Source organism: Furipterus horrens, unplaced genomic scaffold (genome assembly GCF_987537825.1).
Source record: "Furipterus horrens unplaced genomic scaffold, mFurHor1.1.pri manual_scaffold_10, whole genome shotgun sequence".
Lineage (NCBI taxonomy): Eukaryota > Metazoa > Chordata > Mammalia > Chiroptera > Furipteridae > Furipterus > Furipterus horrens.
In genome coordinates, this window is record NW_028327180.1 from 42,037,500 (window position 1) to 42,062,339 (window position 24,840).

The 24,840-nt window shown below is 42.1% G+C and overlaps 1 protein-coding gene across 2 annotated transcripts in view; it reads left to right on the forward strand.

The window, feature by feature from the left end:
* LOC149999803 (zinc finger protein 177-like) overlaps positions 1–23,981 on the forward strand; it is a 40,390-nt gene extending 16,409 nt beyond the window's left edge. For both annotated transcript variants that reach the window (XM_090288788.1, XM_090288787.1), the window contains 5 exons: positions 18,418–18,503; positions 19,131–19,257; positions 19,683–19,775; positions 20,275–20,363; positions 20,895–23,981. In XM_090288788.1, coding sequence (XP_090144914.1) covers positions 18,418–18,503; positions 19,131–19,257; positions 19,683–19,775; positions 20,275–20,363; positions 20,895–22,016 — 1,517 coding nt within the window. In that variant the 3' untranslated portion in view covers positions 22,017–23,981. The remainder of the gene's footprint in view (positions 1–18,417; positions 18,504–19,130; positions 19,258–19,682; positions 19,776–20,274; positions 20,364–20,894) is intronic.
* The last annotated feature ends 859 nt before the right edge of the window (positions 23,982–24,840 follow it).

Sequence of the window (24,840 nt, forward strand, 5' to 3'; positions counted from 1 at the left end):
TCCACTACCCTATGGTCTTTTGATTGGAGCTTTTAATCCATTTATATTTAAGGTTATTACTGACAGATATTTATTCATTTCCCTTTGTAGCTGTGTTCCTCTCCCTTTCTCTTCTTCTTCTTTTTCTTAAAGCATTCTTTTTAGCTTCTCTTGCAGTGTTGGTTTGGTGATGATATATCCTTTTAGCCTTCCTTTGTCTTGGAAACTCCCTTTTCACCTTCCATTCTGAAAAAATAGTCTTGCTGGGTAGAGTAGTCTTGGTTGTAGGCCTTTGTTTATCATCGCTCAAATATTTTTTGCCATTCCTTTCTGGCTTGTAGTGTTTCTGTTGAGAAATCAGCTGATAGACTTATCGGAGCTCCCTTGTACGTCATTTGCTGTTTTTCTCTTACTGCCTTTAGGATTCTCTCTTTGTCTTTCAATGTTTCCATTTTAATTATGATGTGCCTTAAAATGGGCCTCCTTGGCTTCATCTTCACTGGGACCCTCTGTGATTCCTGTACTTGTGAGACTTTTTCTCTCCTCATGTTCGGGAAGTTTTCTGTCATTACTTTTTCAATCAGGCTTTCTATCCCTTGCTCCTCTTCTTCTCCTTCTGGTATCCCTATGATATGGATATTGTTATGTTTCATGTTGCTCTGCAGCTCTCTTAAACCCTCTTCATTCTTTTTCTGTCTTTTTTTATTTTGTTACACTATCTGGGAATTTTTTTCTACATTGTCCTCTAACTCACTGATCCCATGCTCTGCTTCATTTAGCCTGCTTTTGATTCCTTCTACTGTGTTCTTCAATTCAGAAATTATATTCTGCATTTCTTTCTGGCTCTTATGGATAGTTTCTATGTCCTTCTTCATGCTGGTGTAGTTCTCAGTAAGTTACTTGAAGCTTCCCAAGAGTTCTTTGTAGTTCTCCTGGAATTATTTACAGCTTTTGTGGAGTTCTTTGTAGCTCCCCAGGAGTTCTTTGTAAGTTTTCTCTGAGTTTGTTGAGTTCATTGAGGTTCCTTATTATCATTGTTTTGAATTCCATGTCTAATGATTTGCTTGTCTCTATTTCATCTATCCCTCCTTCTGCGAATTCCTCCTTTCCTTTGGATGGGGTGTTGTTTCTCCATTGGCCCATTTTAAGTGGCTCTTCTGTTTGTTTCTGCTTCTTAGATTGACCTGCTTTTATTTCCTGCCTTTGTGGTGTGACCTTCTCGTATACAGTTGTTGAGCTGCTGCTTCCAGCTGACACCACTTGCAGGGGAATAGTCTGCTTAAGAGATTTCTCCCATAGCACTGGGGATGATTCTGCACTGGGATATCGTCCGCTGCTCCCCCAGCTCTTTCTCCAGAGCCTGCGCCCAAAACTTTTTCGAAGCACCTCTAGTTCACTTCACCCTCATTTGGCCACAGCCAGGGGCGAGTGTGCTCCGTCGCACAGGCTGGGGCAGGCGGGCATGCCATGGGTGGGCCGGTTGCTTGCCAGGGAAGGCAGACCTAGGTGCTCCCAAGTGTCAACCGGGTCTGGATGAGAGTTAGGGTGGGAAGTGGGCGAGTGCTCTCCTGTGCGTGCATTTCTCAAGAATCTTGCCTCGCTCCTAGCCTTTCCTCCCCGTCTGCAAAAAGCAATCAAAAGGGAAACAAAAGCACACACACTCACCCCCACAAAAAGTAATAATAATACACTGTTCCTTGCCTCTCAGAGCCAGACACCACCTGGCCCATACTGGGTCTGCCAGTGGGCAGAGCCTTGCTGTCCAGCCCTGACTCCTCTCAAGGAAAACCTAGAGGCACTAAAAAATCTTTGCGAACTGCCAGCCACAGCACGAAGAATGAAGCCAGCCAGAACTTGTCTCACCCCTTTCTCCTCCATGATCCTCACCAGACAGGTCTCTCCGAGATGGTCTCCTCTGCTGCAAGCAGTGCCAAGGTTCAACTCCTGCCAGTATTGAGATGTTAACTGAGATGCTCTGTCTACAATTAGCCTAAACTACAAACAGGTCTTGGGAGCAAGCAAACACAGCTTCCCCTCACTCCTCCGCCATCATTTTTTCTCTAGATTCATGCTTTTAAAAAATATCTATATATTTTCTGCCATTTATTTTCAAAGATACAGCCTTTGGACAGACAGAGGATTAAATGTTTGTTTTCTGGGGCAAGACTTTGGATGAAACTCCAGCTTCACTGCTAACTGTCTATGTGATCTTGAAAAGTACAGTACTCCTCTAGTTTTCTCCATCTGTACTAAATATATAAGGACATAACATATAGCCTTGGGGTGTGTGTGTGTGTGTGTGTGTGTGTGTGTGTGTGTTTGGTGAGGATTCAGTAAAGCTATGCAGAGGTGCTAGTTCTAAGCACATAGCAAGGAATATTAACCATTATTATTTTGTCATTATAACTGCTGTGCTACTGCTAATACTTTTTTCAAATTTTCAGAAGATTGGATATTTTCCCTATCATCTAAACTAATATTGAGGTATACTCGGCGCGGCCAGCTTTCTAGGAGCGGGGCGTGGCAGGCCACAGCTTAGTTCCCCGGACACCTTGGGCGCCCACCGGTGCTCGAGCCAAAAAAAACACCTTGAGGGCTTTCTCGGAGCACAGCGCGGCCAGCTTTCTCAGAGCGCGGCGCGGCCAGCTTTCTAGGAGCGCGGCGCGGCAGACCGGAGCTTAGTTCCCCGGACCCTTTGGGCGCGCACCTGTGCTCGAGCCAAAAAAACACCTGCAGGGCTTTCCCGGAGCTTGGCGCGGCCTGCTTTCCTGGAGCGCGGCGTGGCAGACCTGAGGTGTGCTCTTGGCTGCCTTGCATTGTGCCCTGCCGGCCACCTTGCGCACACCACTGCTGCAAGGAATAGGAATCTCTGACCCATCACATTAGACCAGCTGTGGACGCAGAAAAAGAAGACGACACAAGAAGGCTGAACTGAGTAAAAACATTCCTTTTTTTTTTTTTTTTTTCCTTTTTCCCTTTTTCCTTTTTCTTTTCTTCTTGAAAGAGGAGGGGAGGAGGGAGGAGGGGAAGGAAAGAGGAAAAAACAAACTATATCTCTAATCTGTTCTATATAATCTTTCCTTCTTACCCCTGTTTTTCAATTGTTGTCTATTTGTTTGTGGGCCTAGTTTAGCCTCCCTTTCACTCTAAATAAATAGACTATCACTACTATATAAATCCAATACTATATAATTCCACTTTCCTACTATATTCTGCACTCTTCCCCCTTTTTTTTCTATAGTTTTTAACATACAACGTAAATATTACCTACTGTCTTGCACAGTCTCAACTATTATTAACCTATTATCCCCTCTCTCAAAAACCATATTTTTCCTTCACTAAAACAACTCTTATCTATTCTTCCTATAGTGCAAAAGCTCTAATCTCTCTACATCTATATTAATACTGGCTCGTTGGCTGATGATAGCAGGATAGAGGGTGGGGGATATTTTTGAGGGTGCGGGTCTTCTGCCGGGGCTGTGTGTTTATGTTTTTAACAGCATCTCCACAAAAGAATTCGAGATAAAGTGGATAGAGGGACTCTCAATCAACAAGCCAGAAGGAATATCCTAACAAAAAATAAAATCTGAACTATAACCAGACAGCATAAACAAACGAAATAAAAGGTACCTCAAGAACATCAGGCTCAGAAGATCAAAGAGACTGCACAACTGAAACCCCCAGATCTACCATAAAAAATCTCATACCACAAAGGTGGGAAGGCAAAGCAGACAAATCCAAATAACAAAAACAAACAAGAAGAATCCAACATGGTAAGATGCAGAAACAACCTCTCAATGAAAAGAAAAGAGGAATCCCCAGAAAGAGAGGTAGATGGACTAGACATAGCCCAAATGTCAGACATGGAATTCAAAACTATGGTGGTGAAGAAGCTCAATATGCTCGAAAACCTCAAAAACAACTATGACAACCTCCAAGGAAGTTACCAACAGCTCCAAGAAAATTACAGGGAACTTGCAGAGAACTACACCAGCATAAAATAAGACATAGAAACGATCAACAAGAACCAGGAAGAAATGAAGAATGCAATCTCTGAACTGAAAAACACAGTAGAATCAGTCAAAAGCAGACTAAACGAAGTAGAGGATCGGATTAGTGAGTTAGAGGATAATGTAGGTAATAATTCTCAAATGATACAGCAAGAAGAAAAAAGATTGAAAAAATATGAACAAGATGTAAGGGAATTACAGGATAGCATTAGGAAAAATAATTTAAGGATCATCGGAATAAGAGAGGGAGAAGAAAAGGAGCATTGAATTGAAAATCTGATAAGAGAAATAGTGACAGAAAATTTTCCGAACCTGATGAGAGAAAAAGTTATGCAAGTCCAAGAAGCACTGAGAGTTCCAATCAAGAGGAACCCCAAAAAACCCACTCCAAGGCACATCATAGTTCAAATGGCAACATTCCAAGACAAAGAGAGAATCCTAAAAGCAGCAAGAGAAAAACAGCAAATAACTTAACAAGGGAGCTCCAATAAGGCTATCGACCGATTTCTCAACAGAAACATTACAAGCCAGAAGGGAATGGTCAAAAATATTTCAAGCAATGAAAAACAAAGGCCTACAACCAAGAATACTCTACCCAGCAAGGCTCTCATTCAAAATAGAAGGTGAAATAAGGAGTTTCTCAGACAAAGGAAGACTAAAAGAATACATCTCCACAAAACCAGCATTGCAAGAGATGTTAAAGGGAATATTCTAAGAAAAAGGAAGAGAAAAAACAAAAAAAGAGTAGAGGAACAGAGATACAAAAGGGAAATGAATAAATACATGTCAATAGTAACGTTAAATGTAAATGGATTAAATGCTCCCATTAAAAGACATAGGGTAACGGAATGGATAAGAAAACAGGACCCACATATTTGCTGTCTACAAGAAACACACCTCAAAACAAAAGATTTACATGGACTGAAAGTAAAGGGATATAAAAAAAATATTCCTAGCAAATGGACCTGAAAAAAAAGCTGGGGTAGCAGTCCTCATATCAGACAAAACGGATTTCAAAGCAAGGGCAATAAAAAGAGACAAAGAAGGACATTTCATAATACTTAAAGGAACAATTCATCAAGAAGATATAACACTGATAAACATATATGCACCCAACATAGGAGCACCCAAATACATAAAGCAAATACTAGAAGACCACAAGAAGGATAACAACAACACACTCATAGTAGGGGACTTCAACACTCCATTATCAACAATAGACAGATCATCCAAGCAAAGAAACACCAAGGATATACAGGCATTGAACAACACACTAAACCACATGGACTTAACTGATATATATAGAACTTTTCACCTCAAAGAAGCAAAATATACATTCTTTTCAAAGGCACAAGGGACATTTTCAAAGATAGATCACATAATAGGACACAAAACAAGCCTCAATAAATTCAAGAAAATTGAAATCATATCAAGCATCTTTTCAGGCCACAATGCCTTGAAACTAAAAATCAACCTCAGAGAAAAAAATCAAAGACACACAAACTCATGGAGAATGAATAACACGCTCTTAAATAACAAATGGGTTAACAATGACATCAAAGAGGAAATCAAGGAATTTCTAGAAACTAATGACAATGAACACACAACAGCCCAAAACCTATGGGACACAGCAAAAGCAGTCCTAAGAGGGAAGTTCATAGCAATACAGGCATATCTGAAAAGGCTAGAAGAATCTCAAATAAAAAACTTAACCATAAAGCTACAAGAACTAGAACAGCAACAACAAACAAAGCCTAGGGCAAAAACAAGAAAGGAAATCATCAAGATCAAAGCAGAATTAAACGACATAGAAACCAAACAAACAATCCAAAAAAATCAACAAAACTAGGAGCTGGTTCTTTGAAAAAATAAACAAAATTGACAGGCCTCTAGCCAGGCTCATTAAGAAAAAAAGAGAGAAGACCCAAACAAACAAAATCAGAAATGAAAGAGGAGAAATCACAACTGATACCTCAGAAATACAAACAATTATAAGAAATTACTACAAACAACTATATGGCAAGAAATTTGACAACCTAGTAGAAATGGACAGATTTCTAGAAACATATAACCTTCCCAAACTGAATCAAGAAGAAGTAGAAAGTCTCAACAGACCAATAACAAAGAAGGAAATTGAAACAGTAATCCAAAATCTCCCTGCACACAAAAGCCCTAGCCTGGATGGCTTCACAGGCGAATTTTACAAAACATTTAGGGAAGAACTAACTCCTACCCTCCTCAAACTATTCCAGAAAATCCCAGAAGAGGGAAAAATCCCAAACTCTTTCTATGAAGCCAGTATTACCCTCATCCCAAAACCAGGTCAAGACACAGCAAAGAAAGAAAACTACAGGCCAATATCACTGATGAACATAGACGCTAAAATCCTGAATAAAATTTTGGCAAACAGGATCCAACAATACATCAAAAAGATCATACACCATGATCAAGTGGGATTCATCCCAGGGATGCAAGGATGGTTTAATATTCGCAAATCAATAAATATAATACATCACCTAAACAAAATGAAAGACAAAAATCACATGATCATATCTATAGATGCAGAAAAAGCATTTGATAAAGTACAACACCCATTTATGTTGAAAACACTCAGCAAAATGGGAATAGAGGGAGCATACCTTAACATCATTAAGGCTATATATGAGAAGCCTGAAGCCAACATCATACTCAATGGACAAAAACTGAAAGCATTCCCCCTGAAATCAGGAACTAGACAAGGCTGTCCACTCTCCCCACTTCTATTCTACATAGTGTTGGAAGTCCTAGCCACAGCAATCAGACAAGACAAAGAAATAAAAGGCATCCAAATTGGGAAAGAAGAAGTAAAATTATCTGCAGACGACATGATAGTATACCTAGAAAACCCTATAAAATCCACTAAAAGACTACTCGATATAATAAGTGAATTTGGCAAAATAGCAGGGTACAAAATAAATATACAGAAATCTAAGGCATTTCTGTACACCAACAATAAAATCTCAGAGACAGAAGCAAAAAAGAAAATACCATTTACTATAGCAACAAGAAAAATAAAGTACCTAGGAATAAACTTAACCAAAGAGATAAAAGACCTGTACATTGAAAATTAGGCAACATTTGAGAAAGAAATTAAGGAAGATACAAATAAATGGAGGCAAATACCATGTTCTTGGATGGGAAGAATCAACATCATCAAAATGGCCATACTACCCAAAGCATTTTACAGATTCAATGCAATCCGTATTCAAATATCAATGACATATTTCACTGACCTAGAACAAATCCTCCAAAAATTCATATGGAACCAAAAAAGACCCCGAATAGCAAAAGCAATCTTGAAACAGAAGAACACAGCAGGGGGAATCATGATACCAGACATCAAACAATACTACAAAGCCACTGTGATCAAAACAGTCTGGTACTGGCATAAGAACAGACATACAGATCAGTGGAACAGAATTGAAAGCCCAGAAATAAAGCCAGGCCTCTATGGTCAACTAATCTTTGATAAAGGAGGAAGTAACATAAAATGGAGTGAGAGGAGCCTCTTTAACAAATGGTGCTGGGAGAACTGGACAGGGACGTGCAAAAAAATGAAACTAGACCACCAACTTACACCACACACGAGAATAAACTCAAGATGGATTAAAGACTTAAATGTAAGCCGTGATACCATAAAAGTCCTAGAGGAAAACATAGGTAAGAAAATTTCAGATATCACACGTAACAATATCTTCACAGATACATCTCCTAAGGCAAGAGAAATAAAGGAAAAAATAAACAAATGGGACTACATCAAACTAAAAAGTTTCTGCTCAGCAAAAGAAAACATCAGCAAGATGAAAAGGAAACCAACCATATGGGAAAACATATTTGCCAATGATATCAGAGACAGGGGACTGATCTCCAAAATATATAAAGAGCTTATACAACTCAACATCAAGAAAACAAACAACCCAATTAAAAAATGGGCAAAGGACCTGAACAAACACTTCTCTGAAGAGGACATACAGAAGGTCCATAGGCACATGAAAAAATGCTCAACATCATTGGCCATCAGAGAGATGCAAGTAAAAACCACAATGAGATACCAACTTACGCCTGTCAGAATGGCCATCATCAACAAATCAACAAACAACAAGTGCTGGCGAGGATGTGGAGAAACAGGAACCCTACTGCACTGTTGGTGGGAATGCAGACTGGTGCAGCCACTATGGAAAACAGTATAGAATTACCTCAAAAAACTAAAAATGGAACTGCCTTTTGAACCAGTGATTCCACTGCTAGGATTATACCCGAAAAATCCCAAAACCCTAATTCAAAAGAATTTATGCACCCCTATGTTCATAGCAGCCCTGTTTACAATAGCTAAGTGCTGGAAACAGCCTAAGTGCCCATCTGTAGATGAGTGGATCAGAAAACTGTGGTACATCTACACAATGGAATACTATGTAGCAGAAAGAAAGAAGGAACTCCTGCCATTTGCGACAACATGGATGGAACTAGAGAGAATTATGCTTAGTGAAATAAGCCAGGCAAAGAAAGCAAAATACCATATGATATCACCCAATACAGGAAACTAAAGAGCAACACAAACAAACGAACTAAATAGGCAAAGACTAGAATAGTTGTCAGTAGGGGGGAGGGGGGGAGGGAGAGAAGGGGGATAAGTAAGGGAAGGGACTAGTCAAGGAACGTATATGAATGACTCATGGACATGGACAACGGGGAGGGATATAATTGTGGGAGAAGGGATGGGCTGGGAGGGGGGAGCAATGGGGGAAAAATGGGACAACTGTAATTGAATAACCAAAAAAAAAAAAAAAAATTAAAAACAAAAAAAAAGGAGGAATACAACTACTTCAGAACAAGAAACAACCAGAAGTTCCAAAAAATCAAACTACAGGAAAGTCCAGCAAACAAAGATATAAAGAAGAATTAAACACTCACCCAGACACGCAGGAGAAGCAGAGCCCGGGTGGAGAGGACTCGCTGTGGTGGTAGCAATGGTGGCAGCAGAGGCGGGTCGGCGGAAAGGGCACACTCACGTTTTAAAATGCAAGGAGGGACACCTGCAGAGCGTTCCCAGCTCCTCACCAGACCTCACAGATCAAGGTCCCAGCACCATGGAAAATCAAGCCTCATTGTTTCTGACTGTGTAGAGCAACGGGATTGGGGTGGAGGCAGAAACTGCCAGTCTCTCAGCAGAGTCTGCTTGTTTCAAGAGCCCGCGCGGTCCTAGAATGTCCTCAGATGCACCCGCTCTGGGAATGATGGCCAGGGCAGCAGCTAGAGGGGCGCCAGTCTGGTGCGGGTGTGGGAGAGGTGCCTGGAAAAGGGGCAAGTGCTGGGCTGGCAGCATTGTTCCCCCTCGGACCCCTCCCCCACATACAGCGCCACAATGTGGTGAAACAGGTTGACCTGGACTGAAGAACCCCTAAGGCTCCGCCCATTACAACATAACAAGAGCAACAGCTCTAGCCGGGATGTAGAGGCAAACAAACACAGGAGCCTGTCAGAATGAGGAGACAGAGAAGTATGGCCCAAAAAAGGAAACAGATCAAGGTTCCAGTGGGAGAACTAATTGACGAGGACATAGCCAACCTAACAGATGAGGAGATAGACAACCTAACAGATGTAGAGTTCAAAACACTGGTGATAAAGATGCTCACAGGCTTGACAGATATGCTTGGGTACAACAAACACATAACAAGTGAAGGCTATGCTCAGTGAAACGAAGGAAAATCCACACAGAACCAATGGTGAAGGGAAGGAAACCCGGGTTCTAATCAATGATTTGGAATATAAGGCAGAAAAAACCAGTCAACCGGTGCAGAATGAGGAAGCAAGAATTGAAAAAAATGAGGAAAACTCATTTTGCGAAGGAGATGCACATCTGGGTCCGGGAAGCACAGAGGGTCCTGGGCGAGCTGGACCCTGACGGGACCCCACCAGGACGCATCATGATTGAGATGCCAAAGGTGGAAGATAAAGACAGAGTCCTGGGGGTAGCAAGAGAGAGACAGAGAGTTGCCTACAGGGGACTGCCTGTAAGACTATCAGCTGATTTCTCACAGGACACTTTGCAGGCAGGAAGGGACTGGCAAACGGTAATCGATGTGATGACAGGCAACCTGCAACCAGGATTACTCTATCGAGTAAAGCTATCATTTGAAATGCAAGGGAAGATGAAGTGCTTCCCAGACAAGGTGAAGCTAAAGGAGCTCGTCATCACCAAGCCATTATTATATGAAATCTCAAAGGGATTTCTTAAGGAAAGGAAGATCAAAACTATGAACACTAAAATGACAACAAACTCACAACTATCAACAACTGAATCTAAAAAATAAAAACAAAATCCAAATGAGCAAACCAGAATAGGAACAGAATCATAGGTATGGGGATCATTTGGAGGGATATCAGCTGGGAGCGGCTAGCTGGAGAAATGGGGAAATGATTCAGGGACTAAGAAGCATAATCAAAATCGGTCAGTACAAAATAAGACGGGGGATGTTGAGAATAATATAGGAAAGGGTGAAGCCAAAGAACTTCTATGCACGACCCGTGGACATGAACTAAGAGGGCTGGGACTGCTGGGGGAAGCGGGGGACTGGGCAGAGGGGAGCAAAGGGGGAAAAATTGGAACTATTGTAACAACAGAATCAATAAAATGTACTTTAAAATAATAATTAATAAATAAATTCACACACACCAGAACTATTGGGAAACAGATACTTCTCCAAGGAGGACATACAGAGGGACCATAGGCATATGAAAGGATGTTCAACATCACTAGCCATCAGATAAATGCAAATTAAAATCACAATGAGAAAGTGCCTCACACATGTCAGAATGGCCACCATTAATAAATCAACAAACAAGTGCTGGCGAGAATGTGGACAAAAGGGAACCCTAGTGCACGGTTGGCAGGAATGCAGACTGGTGCAACCACTGTCAAAAATAGCGTGGAATTTCCTCGAAAAACAAAAAATGGAACTGCCTTTTGACCCAGACATTCCACTACTGGGATTATACCCGAAGAATCCTGAAACACCAATTCAAAAGAACTTATGCACCCCTATATCCAGAGCAGCATTATTGACAATAGCCAAATGCTGGAAACAGCCTGAGGGGCCATCAGTAAATGAGTGGATCAAAAAACTGTGGTACATTTACACAGTGGAACACTATGCAGCAGAAAGAAAGAACTCCTAACTTTTGCAACAGCATGTATGTGACTGGAGAGTATATGCTACGAGAAATAAGCGATTCAATGAAAGACAAATACCATCTCACCCATCAGAGGAACCTAATTAGCAAAAACAAACGAATGAGCACAGCAGAACCAGAGACATGAAAACGTGGAACAGTCAGAGGGGAGAGGGGAGGGGGATAATGGTGGAAAGAAGGGGAGGGGACTTGTCAAAGAACACATGTGAATGACGCACGGACAGGGACAACAGGGTGGGGATTGACTGTGGAGCAGAGGTGGGCTCCGCACAGGAGGGCAAAGAGGGGAAAATTGGGACAACTGTAATAGGATAACAGAACATTTTTTGAAAGGGAAAAAAAACCCACTAAGAGGAATTCAGATAACATGTTAAAGGAGTAACAAAATAGAGAAAACGCAAAGAAAAGTACATCTTTGTTTACTCATAAACATTAAGCCAGCTCCTAAAGTTTAACTTCTAGGTAAACAACACTCCCCCGGTTTTATGATGCACTACTACTAAACAAAATCTTCATTGGAATAACAGGTTCTTCTCTATGAAATTTCCCATGTAAGTGAAACTAAATTTCTCCCTAGAGACAGTTCCTTTCCCAGAATGGCCTAAGCTCCATAACCTACTGCCTAGAACACAAAGAGACTAATCAAACCTTATCAGCTTACAATACTCAAAATTTGACTTTCATGAGAAAAGTTCATAAATTTATATTTGCAAATATAATTAATATCACTAAAATCAGAGGTTATGGCTTATGTTCACTAAAACTTAGATTACTTAACGGTCTTATTGAAACTATTTTATTATAGGACATTTGCCATAAAACTATATATTCCAAGAAAGATATCATCCAAAGAAGCAACACATTCCATTGTACAATTTTATGGGTTTTAAAAATGTTGTTGGTAGCAACTTGAAATGCTTTTGTCTAAAAAATAAACAGACAAATAGGTATTCAAAGATGATTCTGTGTGACAGAACTTCTCAGTAATTGAATAAATAAAAGATCAAACTATCTCATCAATAATTTCTAAACCGAAAGCAGGACCCAGAGATTGAACTCATGACCAAAGCATCACGACCTTCCTCTAAACAAACTTTGGACAAATCAAAAGAATTAGAAGCTACTGATTATACCACAAATTATTACTCTATTGACTTTGTCATTAAAAAATCAGCCACCATGGCCAGGTGGGCCCCCGTTGTACTAATGCAAAGTGGGAAGAACACGCCCTCCCATCACGGGAGGGAAGTTGTAACCTGCCATAGCATCACCTAGATTCAGCACAGGTAGGTTCCAGGTTTGAAATACAGTGCAGCTACAAGTGTGTCTAAACACAGGGATGATGCTAAGACTTGCAACAATAATGGCTGTGACGCAGCCAGAAATGCCCCCAGTGGTCTGACAGAAGGTGGAAAGAGACATGTCTCATGACATACCTGTATTCTCCATGGTGGTGGCTGTTGCAAGTGTCGGAGATCTTGTACGCCAGGTGGACTGCAGGTGCACTGGTGGCAAGCGTGAACACTAGTGCCTGTGATCATGGGGAAGGTGTTATACTCTGCAATGAGGTTGTGGATGTTCCTCCTCCTGCAGCAGCCATGCTGTGGCCAGATGGATCCCCAGTTAAGAAAAGAGGTGGTGACTTTAGCCAAGGGAATGTTGCCACTGGGTGGTATGTGGTCAGAATTAGGAAGGGCAAGGACAGGGGGCAGTGGTTTTCCTATGGAGCAGGAGTGGTGTCCATAGGCTCCTCGGGGTCCATGGCAGGGATTTGGTGAACTGCCATGGATCTTACACTGCCACCTGGAGATGATACGACTGTGGTGGCATAGTACGGAGGAGTCGTGTCCATTTCGGTGTCATCATCCTGTAAAGCGGGCCGAGAGGTCAAACGTGTAGATGCTCTGGCAGTGATGGTAACAGGGGCCTGCCCCATTTGAGGGGCCAGGGGAAGGGTTCCTGCAGGCACCGAGGCAGGTGGAGGCAGAGAAGCAGCAGGCTGAGTGACCTGGGTCTTGTCCCCCGCAGTCTTTTTCCTTGGACCCTCAGATCTTTCCATGGTGTGCAGCTTTGGGTCCATGGCAAGGCAAGGAAGTTTAGCAGGCGGGGGCAGCTCACCTCGATCCCACCGCAGTGGTGGCAGTGGAAGCAAGAGCGGCCCAGACTGCTTTCTTTTGCGGGGCCTCTTGCTGGCAGAGGCCGGGGGAGAATTGCTGCTGGATTGCTTCTCCTTCCCTACACATACTGAATCTGGAGTGCTGGGCAGATGCCCACTGCTGTGGGGGCTGTCCCCATGATCCTGCCCTTTTTCCTCTACCTGGCTGGTCTTGTGTGCCGTGCCTTTTGGGGACTCTTCCCGGACCTTCCCCACCACCTCCTTTGGGAAAGGAAGTGGGACGATTATAGAGGGTCCCGGCTCCTCAGCCTTGACTGCCTGCTCAGGTGGTGAGCGCAGGCCAGAAGATGTGCGACCTGAATGACGAATAGGGCCCGGTCTCAAGCTTCCAGACCTCCCGGGTGTACAAGCAGGAAGCACAGACTTCTGCGGGGGGTCCTTCCATTTCACCAACCGGTGGACTTCCAGAGGGAAGCGCACAGTCTGTGCGAGAGGACACCGCCCTCTCGGGACAAGGCCGAAGGCCGATGGACCAGCAGCATGACAGAAATGAAATAGTGGGTGGAAACGGCTGACAGCAGGGTGGTCCCAGCCAGGTGGGCCATAATCACGGGTGACAGGGTGATGGCCACCAGGCAAGTGATGGTGGCCGCGGCGGAGGCGGCAGAAGAACAAGCGAATCCGAGAAAGGAAATTGCCCATGTAGGGGCAGTTGTGCGCCAAACGAACTCAAATAAGAGTGGAAACAGGGAGAGTCTCTCCTTTGCTTCCTCCTCCTCTGGGGTTCTAGCACGCACTGAACTGACTTCAGCCAGGACCTTCTGATGTCTCCATGGAAACATCAATGGACCTTGAGAGGTCACAGAGGAAGGGGCGGGGCCTCCCTGAATGGCCAATCCCATCATGACCTTCTAGCACCTGGGACCTGCATCTCTGTGTAGCAAGTGTTTGGCACCTGCCTTGCCCTCCATGAGGCCTTTGTCCCATACCACTGAGGCCCCACCTGCCTGACATCACCGTGTCTGGCCACTGGCTCTGTGGGAGCTTTGGCGCCTGCCCCACTGTTGTCCCAGGGGCCAGGTCCTGCTCAAAGTCAGTACGGGAGCCACCCGGCTCCTTCCTGGACATGGCCCACCTCCTCAGGGGACCTTTTCAGCTTCTCTTGGAAGCCCGAGGCAGGTGCACTTTCTCCATGTCTGCCCTGGCCACCAGCCTCACCAGTCAGCTGTGAAACACTGAGGTGGAGTGGACACAAAGCCCTAACCAACAGGCTGCTGCACCTGGAGACATCCCAGAAAAGAGCTGGCAGCTAGCAGGGGTGTAAACCCAATGTGCTGAATTACTAATGAATAAAAAGGGAAGGAACTAATGGAAATCAAAGCATACCGAATTGCTCAGAAGGAACATACATATATATTAACTTTAGAATTTGTTAAACATGTGAAATGTTTAAAAACGACTATTAAGATGAAAACAGAAGCCTGGCTGGTGTGTTTCAGTGGAATGGGCGCCACCCTGTGAAGCTCTGGTAAGCTCTTCTATTATGGAGGTGTTGAAGTTCAATCGAGACATTGGTTTGTTCCCACCTAAAAAATTTTCCTTATAAAGAATGTATGCATTCAGCTCTGGCTGATGTGGCTCAGTGGATGGAGTGCAGGCCTGCAGACCAAAGGGTCTGCAGTTTGGTTCCTGGTTGGGGCACATGCCTTGGTTGTGGGCCGGGTCCCCAGTTGGGGGTGTGGAAGGCAACCAATTGCATGTCGATGTTTCCCTTTCTCCCTCCCTTCCCCTCTCTCTAAAAATAAATATAAAGTCTTAAAAAAAGAAAAGAATATGCATTCAGCAGCATTCTTGATAATACATTGAACACAACCTTCTTTCAATACTTTAGTGCTCTTCTTTCATCCAGATACACTTAAAGCATCATATCACGCACATTGCATAGAGTTTCGACAATTATTGCAAAGATAAAAGGACCATTTAAAATGTAAGTAAAAGTTATAACAGAATTAATATGTCAGTATTTAAATAAGCATAAAAATTCAAAATTCGGATCAACATGAGGAAAAGTTACAGTATATCAATATATAAACCTGAGGTACAAAAAAAAGAACAAAACATAAAATACGAATTATTCAATTGTTATTTACATTTATAGCCATTGAAAAAAGAGTTGCTGGGAGCGACACTAGCACTTTTGGGAAAATTTGTCAGCGTCGCTCACAGTGCCGTTGGCACTCAAAGGGTGAATGTATTAGAGTTCTCACTTGAGAAAAGTTATGCTTATAAAGAATGTGAGGAAAGCCTTCAGTACTTTCTCACACTGCACATGTACTAATTTATAGCAGACATAACCTTAATTGTAAGGAATGTGGGATGCCTTTAACTGCTTTATACCTTAATATTCTCCCAGGTGTAAAAAATCTTACAGATGTAAAAAGTGTAGGAATTTTTTAGTTTTTATTCTCTTCTTAGGGAAAGTGTAAAACCACACATGAGAAATCCCATGAGTGAAAGGGATATAGCAAAGCCTTTGATTGTTCCTTGTCATCAGGAAACATGATTCACACTATAGAGAAGTATATGAATTATAAATGTAGGGAGTATGGAAAAGGCTATGTTACTTTACATGTAAAAAGTCACACTGTAGACAGTCTGTGTGAAAGTTTTAAAAAGAATGTTTTCAATAAATAGATATTTTTAGAAAAGTAAAAATCCTAAAAGTTTTTATTGTTTAATAAAAAGCCTTTGTTACAAAAACCTTTAAAACCTCAAGGAAGGAACTTGGGAAACTTTGGAAGACAAATTTCACATATGACAGATAAGAAAATTGATACTGGAAAGGGAACCAAGTAAATTCCTATTTAAATGAGTTTGCCTTTCTTTGTGTCTTTTCAAGGTAGACACATAGTTTTAAAGACTAGTGATGTTGGGCATCATTTTATATACTTGTCATTCATATACCTTTGGTGAAGTGTCTGCTCAAATATTCTTTCTTCTTAGAGTTTTTGGTTTGAGTTATTGAAGTTGGTTTTCATAATGAACAGATGTACTGAGGTATAATTGCCCTACAGTAAACTGCACGTATTTTGAGTGTACAATTTAAATTTTGATGTATACCCATCCATGAAACCATTATCAATCGTTTTCTTATGAACCAGCAATGAAAAGATAGAATTTGAAATAAAAAACAATACCATTTACATTAGTACAGCAGAATATGTGCAAGATCTGTGTGGGGAAAATTCTGATGAATTAAATCAGAAACTCGGTAATTGGAGAGCTATTCCATGTTCACAGATTGAAAGATTCAATATTGTCAAGATGTGAGTTCTTCCCAGCTTGACCTATCCATTCAATCCAGTCAAAATCCCAGTGACTCTTTTTATGGATATCACCAAACTGATTCTAACAGTATATGGAAACCGGCATCAGTGCCTGCCTCCTGAAGTGAGTGATGCACTGAGGGGGACGCACATCAGTTAGGTAATACTTCACGCAGACGTGTACTCGCCAAATCTAATCCAAGAAAACATCAGCTAAGCTAAAACTAAGGTACCATTTGTGAAGTAATTTGGCCTGGACTTTCAAATCTTCAAAGATAAATAAAGGCTGAAGGCCTGGTCCAGATTAGAGGGGAGTAAAAAAACATAGTTTGAGAGCAACAGCTAAATGGGAAGTTTAAAAAGTGATTGCACTAAAGTTACATTATTGGGCTAGTTCATGACTGTACGGTAGACAATAATATTAAACCCGTGTTAAATGTTCCCTATCTTATGTTAGCAAATGTCCAGTTTCCTATGACATTCTCAAGGATGTAGTAGAAAAGGGTCATGACATCCTAAGTTTCCTCTCAAGTGGAGTCCTCTCAATGTCCCCTACAGAGAGGAGAAATGAAACTTAACAGAACTTTAACCATTGGTGAACGGTCTGTGTGCAAGTTGATCACATTCTCCCTATTCTTACAACTTTTCTTTGAATTTGACATTTTTTCAAAATCAAAAGTTGAAAATAGCCCCGGCTGGGTAGCTCAGTTGGTTATGTCATTCCAATACACCAAGGTTATGGGTTCTGTCCCCTTTTAGGGCACATACAAGAATCAACCAATGAATGCATAAATAAGCGGAACAACAAATAGATATTTCTCTCTCTTCCCCCGCCCACAATCAATAAATTAAAAAAATTTTTAAGTTGAAAATAAACATCCCTATTCACTTTTCACCTGGTATTTTAGTAGCCATTGATTGTTGTCACCTAGAGCCGTTCATTCATTAGTGGTTGCAGAATGGTGACTTTCTAATTATAACATTTTCTTCATAATAAATGAAGTGTCTAATAAAACTTCTATGGTTCTTATGTAAAGGAAAACTTTCCCTTATCACAACTTTTGGTAATGATAAAATACTCTTCCTAAAGGAGGGTTGAGACATGCTTGATTGTTTGGTTTTTTTTTTTATGAATTTTCAGAATAATGACTTGCTGTCCTGGCCACCTTCAAGAGTAATCATTGAGGGTTTTTTTAAATATCATTATGAACTCATGATTTTGTTTTACATTTGATATATTTCAATTGCAGGCATTATTCTTTATTAAATTTTTCCATCCAAAACCAGGGGGAGCCCTTTTAAGTTGTCTCCTGTGTCTTTTTGACTCAACCCCACCAATCTTTGATAGGCTCCTTGCTTTTTGGTATAAGATGTGCCAGGATCATCTAGAATAGTTCTTGTTCTACACTGGACTCAGCTATTTCCCAAATGAGTCTTGGTTTCTTTCATAGGCAAATGGCATTTAGAAGCATTTTGGCACTAGAGGGGCTCATTGCTCTTGAGTTGGTACTGACTAGGCATTTTTCTATTGTTCAGTTTAGGAAAAAGCTTTTTTAAAAAAGAAAGAAGTACATACTATATTCCCAATTCCTAATTGCTCTTGTATAGAGATACAAAGTTAAGTGAGCTATACTGTGTGTTTGTAGATGTGCGAGGGTATGTGGTAACTCTGAAGCTGTATGAGGAAGCTCGCAGGGCTGTGGGTACTGAACATCTGTCAGAATGAAGCTTTTATGGCTTCTTTCTTTTCCTCTAGGTCTGCTTGCTCAGAATTCTGCCCTGTCAGCAGGGAGACACAAGGGAGGAAGAATGGATACAGGATTGCTGACAGCTTGGTCACTGGTATGTGGGAAATTACTCTCTTTCCAAAACAAGCATTGCTCCTCCCAAAGGACACATCTCTTGTCCCTGACCCACAGCTTCACAGCCCTACTGGACTGGCCTCATGCTTCCCCAGTTCTCTGGGCTTCTTAGAATGGGAGAGGGAACGCCTTAGGAAAGACTTCTACTACTACAACATTTCTTAATTTTTTTCCAGATAGTCCTCCAGGTTGAATATTAGTTCCATATTCTGCAGGGCACTATGAAGGAAAAGTAGGATTTTTCACCAGGGAAATCATTTATTCATTTTCTAAATATGCTTTCTCATTCTGTTGTACACTAAGCCTGTACTGGATCTTGACTAAGACTGGAAGGGTGCTCAGAACCTAGGCGTAGAAGTGTCAGGTCAACTGTGTGTTAGAAAAGCTGCTCAAAACCATGAGCCCGAATGAGATGGTCCAGGGAGTGAGGGTGAAAAAGGAGAGTTCCAAGAATTGAGCTCTGGGACAGACAGTGAGAGGCCTCGAAGCACACCTGAGCTTCCCGTGCACTGAATCTCCCTGCCCAGTCCTGGCAGCCTCACCCACTATTCTGCAGGTTCAGTCTTAGATGGTCCTTGGCTCAGCCAGAATGTATGCGATGTTTTAGGACTTGGTGACCTTTGAGGAAGTCGCGGTGGACTTCTCCCAGGAGGAGTGGGCACTGCTGGATACTGCTCAGAAAACCCTGTACAGAGATGTGATGATGGAGAACTTGAAGAACCTGGCCTCCGTGGGTAAGGTTGGACTCATTTCTTCATTTCTTCACGCAGTAAATAGGTTATCACATATTGTGTTCCAGGTTCTGTGAAAAGAATAACAATATGTGGTGAACACGAAATGGATGGTCCCTGCCCTTGTGGGGCAGTCTCATGGCTTCTCATGAAAATGCACTGATTTCATTTTCTCTGTCATTAAAAGATTTAGGTTATTTGCATTGTATATCTGATCTTGGGCCTGAATTCAAGGGTCCGTCCCATGTGGAACATGGAATGTGGGTGTTTGTTTGGGGGCTCCATGGGAGATCTCTGATCTGTCTTAAAGCTGCTCCTAAAGTTGCACTTGCCTCTCTACTGCAGACCAGTGTTGGAATCAGGTTTATGGGGAAACTTCTTGCCTCCTTCACAGTGCCCCCCAAACACTTGTCTTTTCTCACGAGCAGGGTATCATCTCTGCAAACACAGTCTGCTCACTGAGATGGAGCAGGAAGAGCTGAGAACAGAGAAGAGAAGAATTCTCCAAGGTCCCTGTTTAGGTGAGCCCCAGGCGAAAGGGACTCATTGTGTGGAGCAGCAGTAGCTGGTGAGGGGTGCTGCATTTGGGAATGTCAGCGTGGAAAAAGGAGGCTGAGGCTGTTATGTGAGCTTGCCTTCTTCCACCACCTCTCCATTCATTCATTTTTATTTTGCCCCAGAGAAAGACTTAGTTCCTCTTTCAGTTTCACATTTCCTTGAATATGTTTTGTTCAGTTCATCCTACTCTGCTTTCCAGATAATACTCTCTCTTATTGTTTCAAGCCTACAGAATCCAATCTAAGTAAAATACCTCCCATTTCCATTACTTGTCCCTATCATAGGAACAAGTGCCTAAAATAATTACTCTTGTCATTGGTCATTAATCTTTCATTAATCTTTCATATTTCTCTCTCTGTATTTAGTGTTATTATTTGAAAACATAGCTATAGGGTGCTGGCCTTCTTGTTTCTTTCATCCCTACTTTTTCTTCCAGTAGTTATAAAAATTTTCCTCCTTCAGTTTCAGACTGGGCTACTCAACTTAAATCAAAACATGCAATTCCTATGCAGAATGTTCCTGGGGAAAAGACTTCCAATGCCATAAAAATGGTAAGATTCAATAAGGATAATTTGTTTTTTTATAGCAGGAAAAGTCTGTGAATTAAAATAGTGGCAGCGCCCACACAAGGGGAGACAGTTGAGGCAAGTGACATTCACTCACCAGAAAGCTGTCTCAGCAAAGACTTTGTGAATCTCATAAAATTTGAGAAATCCCCAATTCTGCCTCAATGCTTGCTGCCTCACAGTAAGCACCTTCACAGAGAATACTGAAGAATAAACATTTACTTAAATGTGATTTTTGTTATTAAGTATTTAATATATAATTCATTTATTACTATTACAAAAACCCTGTATTTAGGATGATGCCCTTTGATAGGAATGAATACAATGGAGCCTTGGGAAGCATTCAACTTGAAAGAATCAATAGGGCAAAAATTGTACATATGCCCTAAAACTGGTAAAAGTGTCTGTCATAATAATGTACTTCCTATATATGGCAGAATCCACATGGAAAAGAATTCTCATAAGTGTAATGAAAGTAAAAAAGCCTTAGGTCACCTCTTACTCCTTATTCAACAGGCAACAGCTCACCCTGGTGAGAAGCCCTTGGAATCTGATCACTGTGGACAATTCTCCAGAAAGAACTGTCACCTTATTGGTACAAGATATTGCAAAGGAGAGAAATGCTACAAATATAAAAAATATGGGAAAGATTTTGGCCATCCCTTGACTCTTAGGAGTCGTGTGAGTACTCACACTGAAGAGAAAATTTTTGACTTTAATGATTGTGGCAAAGCTCTCAATCAGGAGTCATCCCTGAGGGAACACTTAAGGACTCTCCCAGGAGAGAAATCTTGTGAGTGTAATCAATGTCTTATATCTTTCAGTTTACAATCTTCCTTTTCAATACGTGTGCAAAAGCCTATTGGAGAGAAACTCTGTGAGTGCAGTAACTGTGGAAAAAGATCTTCCCTGAGTGTGCACAGAAAATTGTGTACTGTGGAGGAAAGCTCAACACAAAGCAAACATGGGAAGGTTTTCTCTGGTCCCTTGTCCCTTTGGAAGTGTGTGAGACCTCACACTGGAGAGAAACCTTACGTATGTAGCGACTGTGGGAAAATCTTCATTTTTCACTCTTCCCTTAAGAAACATGTCAGATCACACACTGGAGAGAAGCCTTATGAGTGTAATCATTGCGGAAAATTCTTCAGCCAGAGCTCTCATCTTAATGTGCACAGAAGAACCCACACTGGAGAGAAACCCTACGGCTGTAAGGAATGTGGCAAGGCCTTCGCCGTGCCTTCCTCCCTTCAAAAACATACAAGAACCCACACTGGAGAGAAACCCTATGAGTGCAGTGACTGTGGGAAAGCCTTTATTGATCAGTCGTCCCTTAAGAAACATCGACGCTCTCACACTGGAGAGAAACCTTATGAGTGTAACCAGTGTGGGAAATCCTTCAGCACAGGCTCTTACCTTATTGTGCACAGGAGGACGCACACTGGAGAGAAAACCTTTGAATGTAAAGACTGTGGGAAGGCCTTTAGGAACTCCTCTTGCCTGCGGGTACATGTGCGGACTCACACAGGGGAAAAGCCTTATAAATGTGTTCATTGTGGAAAAGCATTCAGCACCAGCACTAACCTTATAATGCACAAGCGAATACATATAGGGCAAAAGTCGTATGAAGGAAATGACTAGTGGCTGTCCCTGCGTGGGCCTTCACACCTCATTCCTCACTTTAGAACCCACACTGGGGCAGAACCTTATGGTGACCACTGTCGAAAGCCTTTAGGCACTACTCTTGACTTATATATACTGGGACCAACCTTGTAAGTGTTACAGGTCTGCGACTGTCTTTATCAGTGAGTTTTTCACCTTAAGGTTAGACACCTCATCTGTTGACGAGTATTAAATGTATTGTAGCACTCTAAATTTCCCTTGATTTACATCACAAAAGTTTTGATAATATTTTCGTTGCAACTTAGTACTAAATATTGTCCAGTTCTCATCAAGATGTCTGGGACTTACAGGATATTTTGGAATGTGTTTTTTTATGTACATACCATATTTTAGTTTTCTTTTAGTTGTATATTTCTAATTTAATTGAATTGTGCAGTGAATATATGGTCTTCATGATATAGATTCTAAATGGCATAAATTCAGACAGAAAATTGTTGGAGATTTGCTTTGTGGCCTAATGTGTCAGATATGACAAGTTGCTTTCCCAAAATTTGTTGCTCCCTTCCCTCCTTAAAAGTAACAAAATTATAATTGTGTTCAAGTTGGCAGTGTGGAGAGTTTTTTAAGGACTCATCTCCTAGCTTCCCTGCAGCTGTGAGTGCCCACAAGCCCACAGTCCTGGCCAGTGCGAAACAGTGAAAGGTCACTACTTGTGGCTTTTAAAGAAATGGAAGCTTCTCATCTGGCATTTTCTCTTTACCATTTTCCCTTCATCTTATCTCTTCTTGCTCCTTAGAAAATAAACCAAAAGGATGAAGTCATAGGCTACTGATTACACAATAGGGATGTATATTATTTGGCTATACCAACCCTGGGTTGCTTATTTCTGGATTTCATGTAACATGAAAAAGAAAACAACCTTCGAACTGGTTTCAATCATCTTGTGGGAAGATTTTGTTAAAACAGATTTCAGGCTGAATTGATAGATCTCATATGTGGCCATGTTTTATTAATCCTTTAAATATGGTTGAAAACAATGTATATTCTGTAATTATCAGGTATAATAGATTTATTGATGGATAAATGTTACTCTGTTTATTAAATCTGTATCATTACAGACCTTATCTCCTGACCAACCAATGGTCATTGGCACCAATTATAGCAACAGCAATCCCCAGTCTGGGTTACAGTGAAGAAAGAAACTTTATTCATTGCAAAACAGCTGAATTGTGATACTGCACAGCTATGGAACAGCTTAATAGTGATACAGTAGTCCCTCTCTATATCGCGGTTCACTTATCACGCCCTCACTGTACCGTGGGATTTTTAAAAATATTATATTTAATTATCACAGACTTTTCGCTATATCACGGGATTTTGCGGTACTGTATACATATGTTGTTAAAGTTATGTAGGTTTAAGTTTGTAGAATATGTTTAAGAACATAAGTAGTGTTTATAAAAGTGTGGAAAAGGTTAAGGGAGTGGGAACAGTTTATAAGTGTGTGGGAAGGGTTTATAAAGCCTTAAAATATATATAAATACTAAAATAAATGTAAGGTTCCTACTTCGCGGGTTTTCACCTGTCACAGGGGGTCTAGAGTGTAATACCTGTGATAAGTGAGGGAATGCTGTATAGTTAAGTTGTGAAGCAGCACAGCAGCACAGCTGTGAAGAGGCTCTCTGGCCAGGCAGCTCTGTTATGTTCTGGTCTGATCCACCTGCTCTGGCTCTATGCTGGTCTGCCTCGCTCAGCTTTTGTGTTGATCTGTTCTGCTCTGCTCCAGTGAGACATTTTATCTCTTTCAGCTCCAGTCAGGGTTATGTGGCCTTGTCTTGAGTGGGATGGGAAAGTGCACCCTCAGAGGCAGAGGGGAGCTGACATAAAAAGACAGAAGTCTCTGCCCCTGGTCCCTGATTGGCCCATCCTCATGAAAATGAGGACTCCAAATCCTTGCAGTTTGATTGGTCCAAAAAGCACTGTCCTGACTGGTCAGTCTTGACTTTGGTCTTGGCTCGTAGACGGGCCAGGTTGTAGAGCTTGCCATCGGATCTGGTGTGAATGAAGACACCCTCGCTGCAGTCCTTAAAGGCGTATTGGAGGAGCATGGAGAAGAAGATTCCGAACAGCGTGGGCGCGAGGACGCAGCCCTGCTTTACTCCGCTGCTGACTGGGAAGGCCTCAGAGGTTGCGCCGTTGTAGGACACCGTGCTGTGCATGTTGTCGTGAAAGGACATGACCACAGCAAGCAGATGTGGTGGACAGCCAATCTTCCGTAGCAAGCTGAAGAGTCCGCTTCGACTGACCAGATCAAACGCCTTCGTGAGGTCAATAAAGGCGAGGTAGAGTGGTTTATGCTGCTCGTGACACTTCTCCTGCAGCTGGCGTAGGGAGAAGATCATGTCCACTGTTGATCGGCCAGCTCTGAAGCCACACTGGGACTCTGGGTAGACCCGGGAAGCAAGGGTCTGCAGGCGGGCAAGAGCAACCCGGGCGAATACTTTGCCGACGACGCTGAGGAGAGAGATGCCCCGGTAGTTGTTGCAGTCGCTGCGGTCTCCTTTGTTCTTGTACATGGTGATAATGTTGGCGTCTCTCATATCCTGGGGGATGTAACCCTCCTTCCAGCAGCGACAGAGTAGATGGTGGAGCGGCTGTAGCAGGACTGGTTTCCCGCTCTTTAGGATTTCTGGAGGGATTCCGTCGCTTCCTGGTGCTTTCCCGCAAGCAAGGCGGTCGATGGCTTTGCCGAGCTCTGCCGCAGTAGGTGGGGTGTCTAGCTCCTCCATGACTGGTAGGTCTGGGATGGCGTTAAGAGCAGTGTCTGTTACGGTGTTCTTCG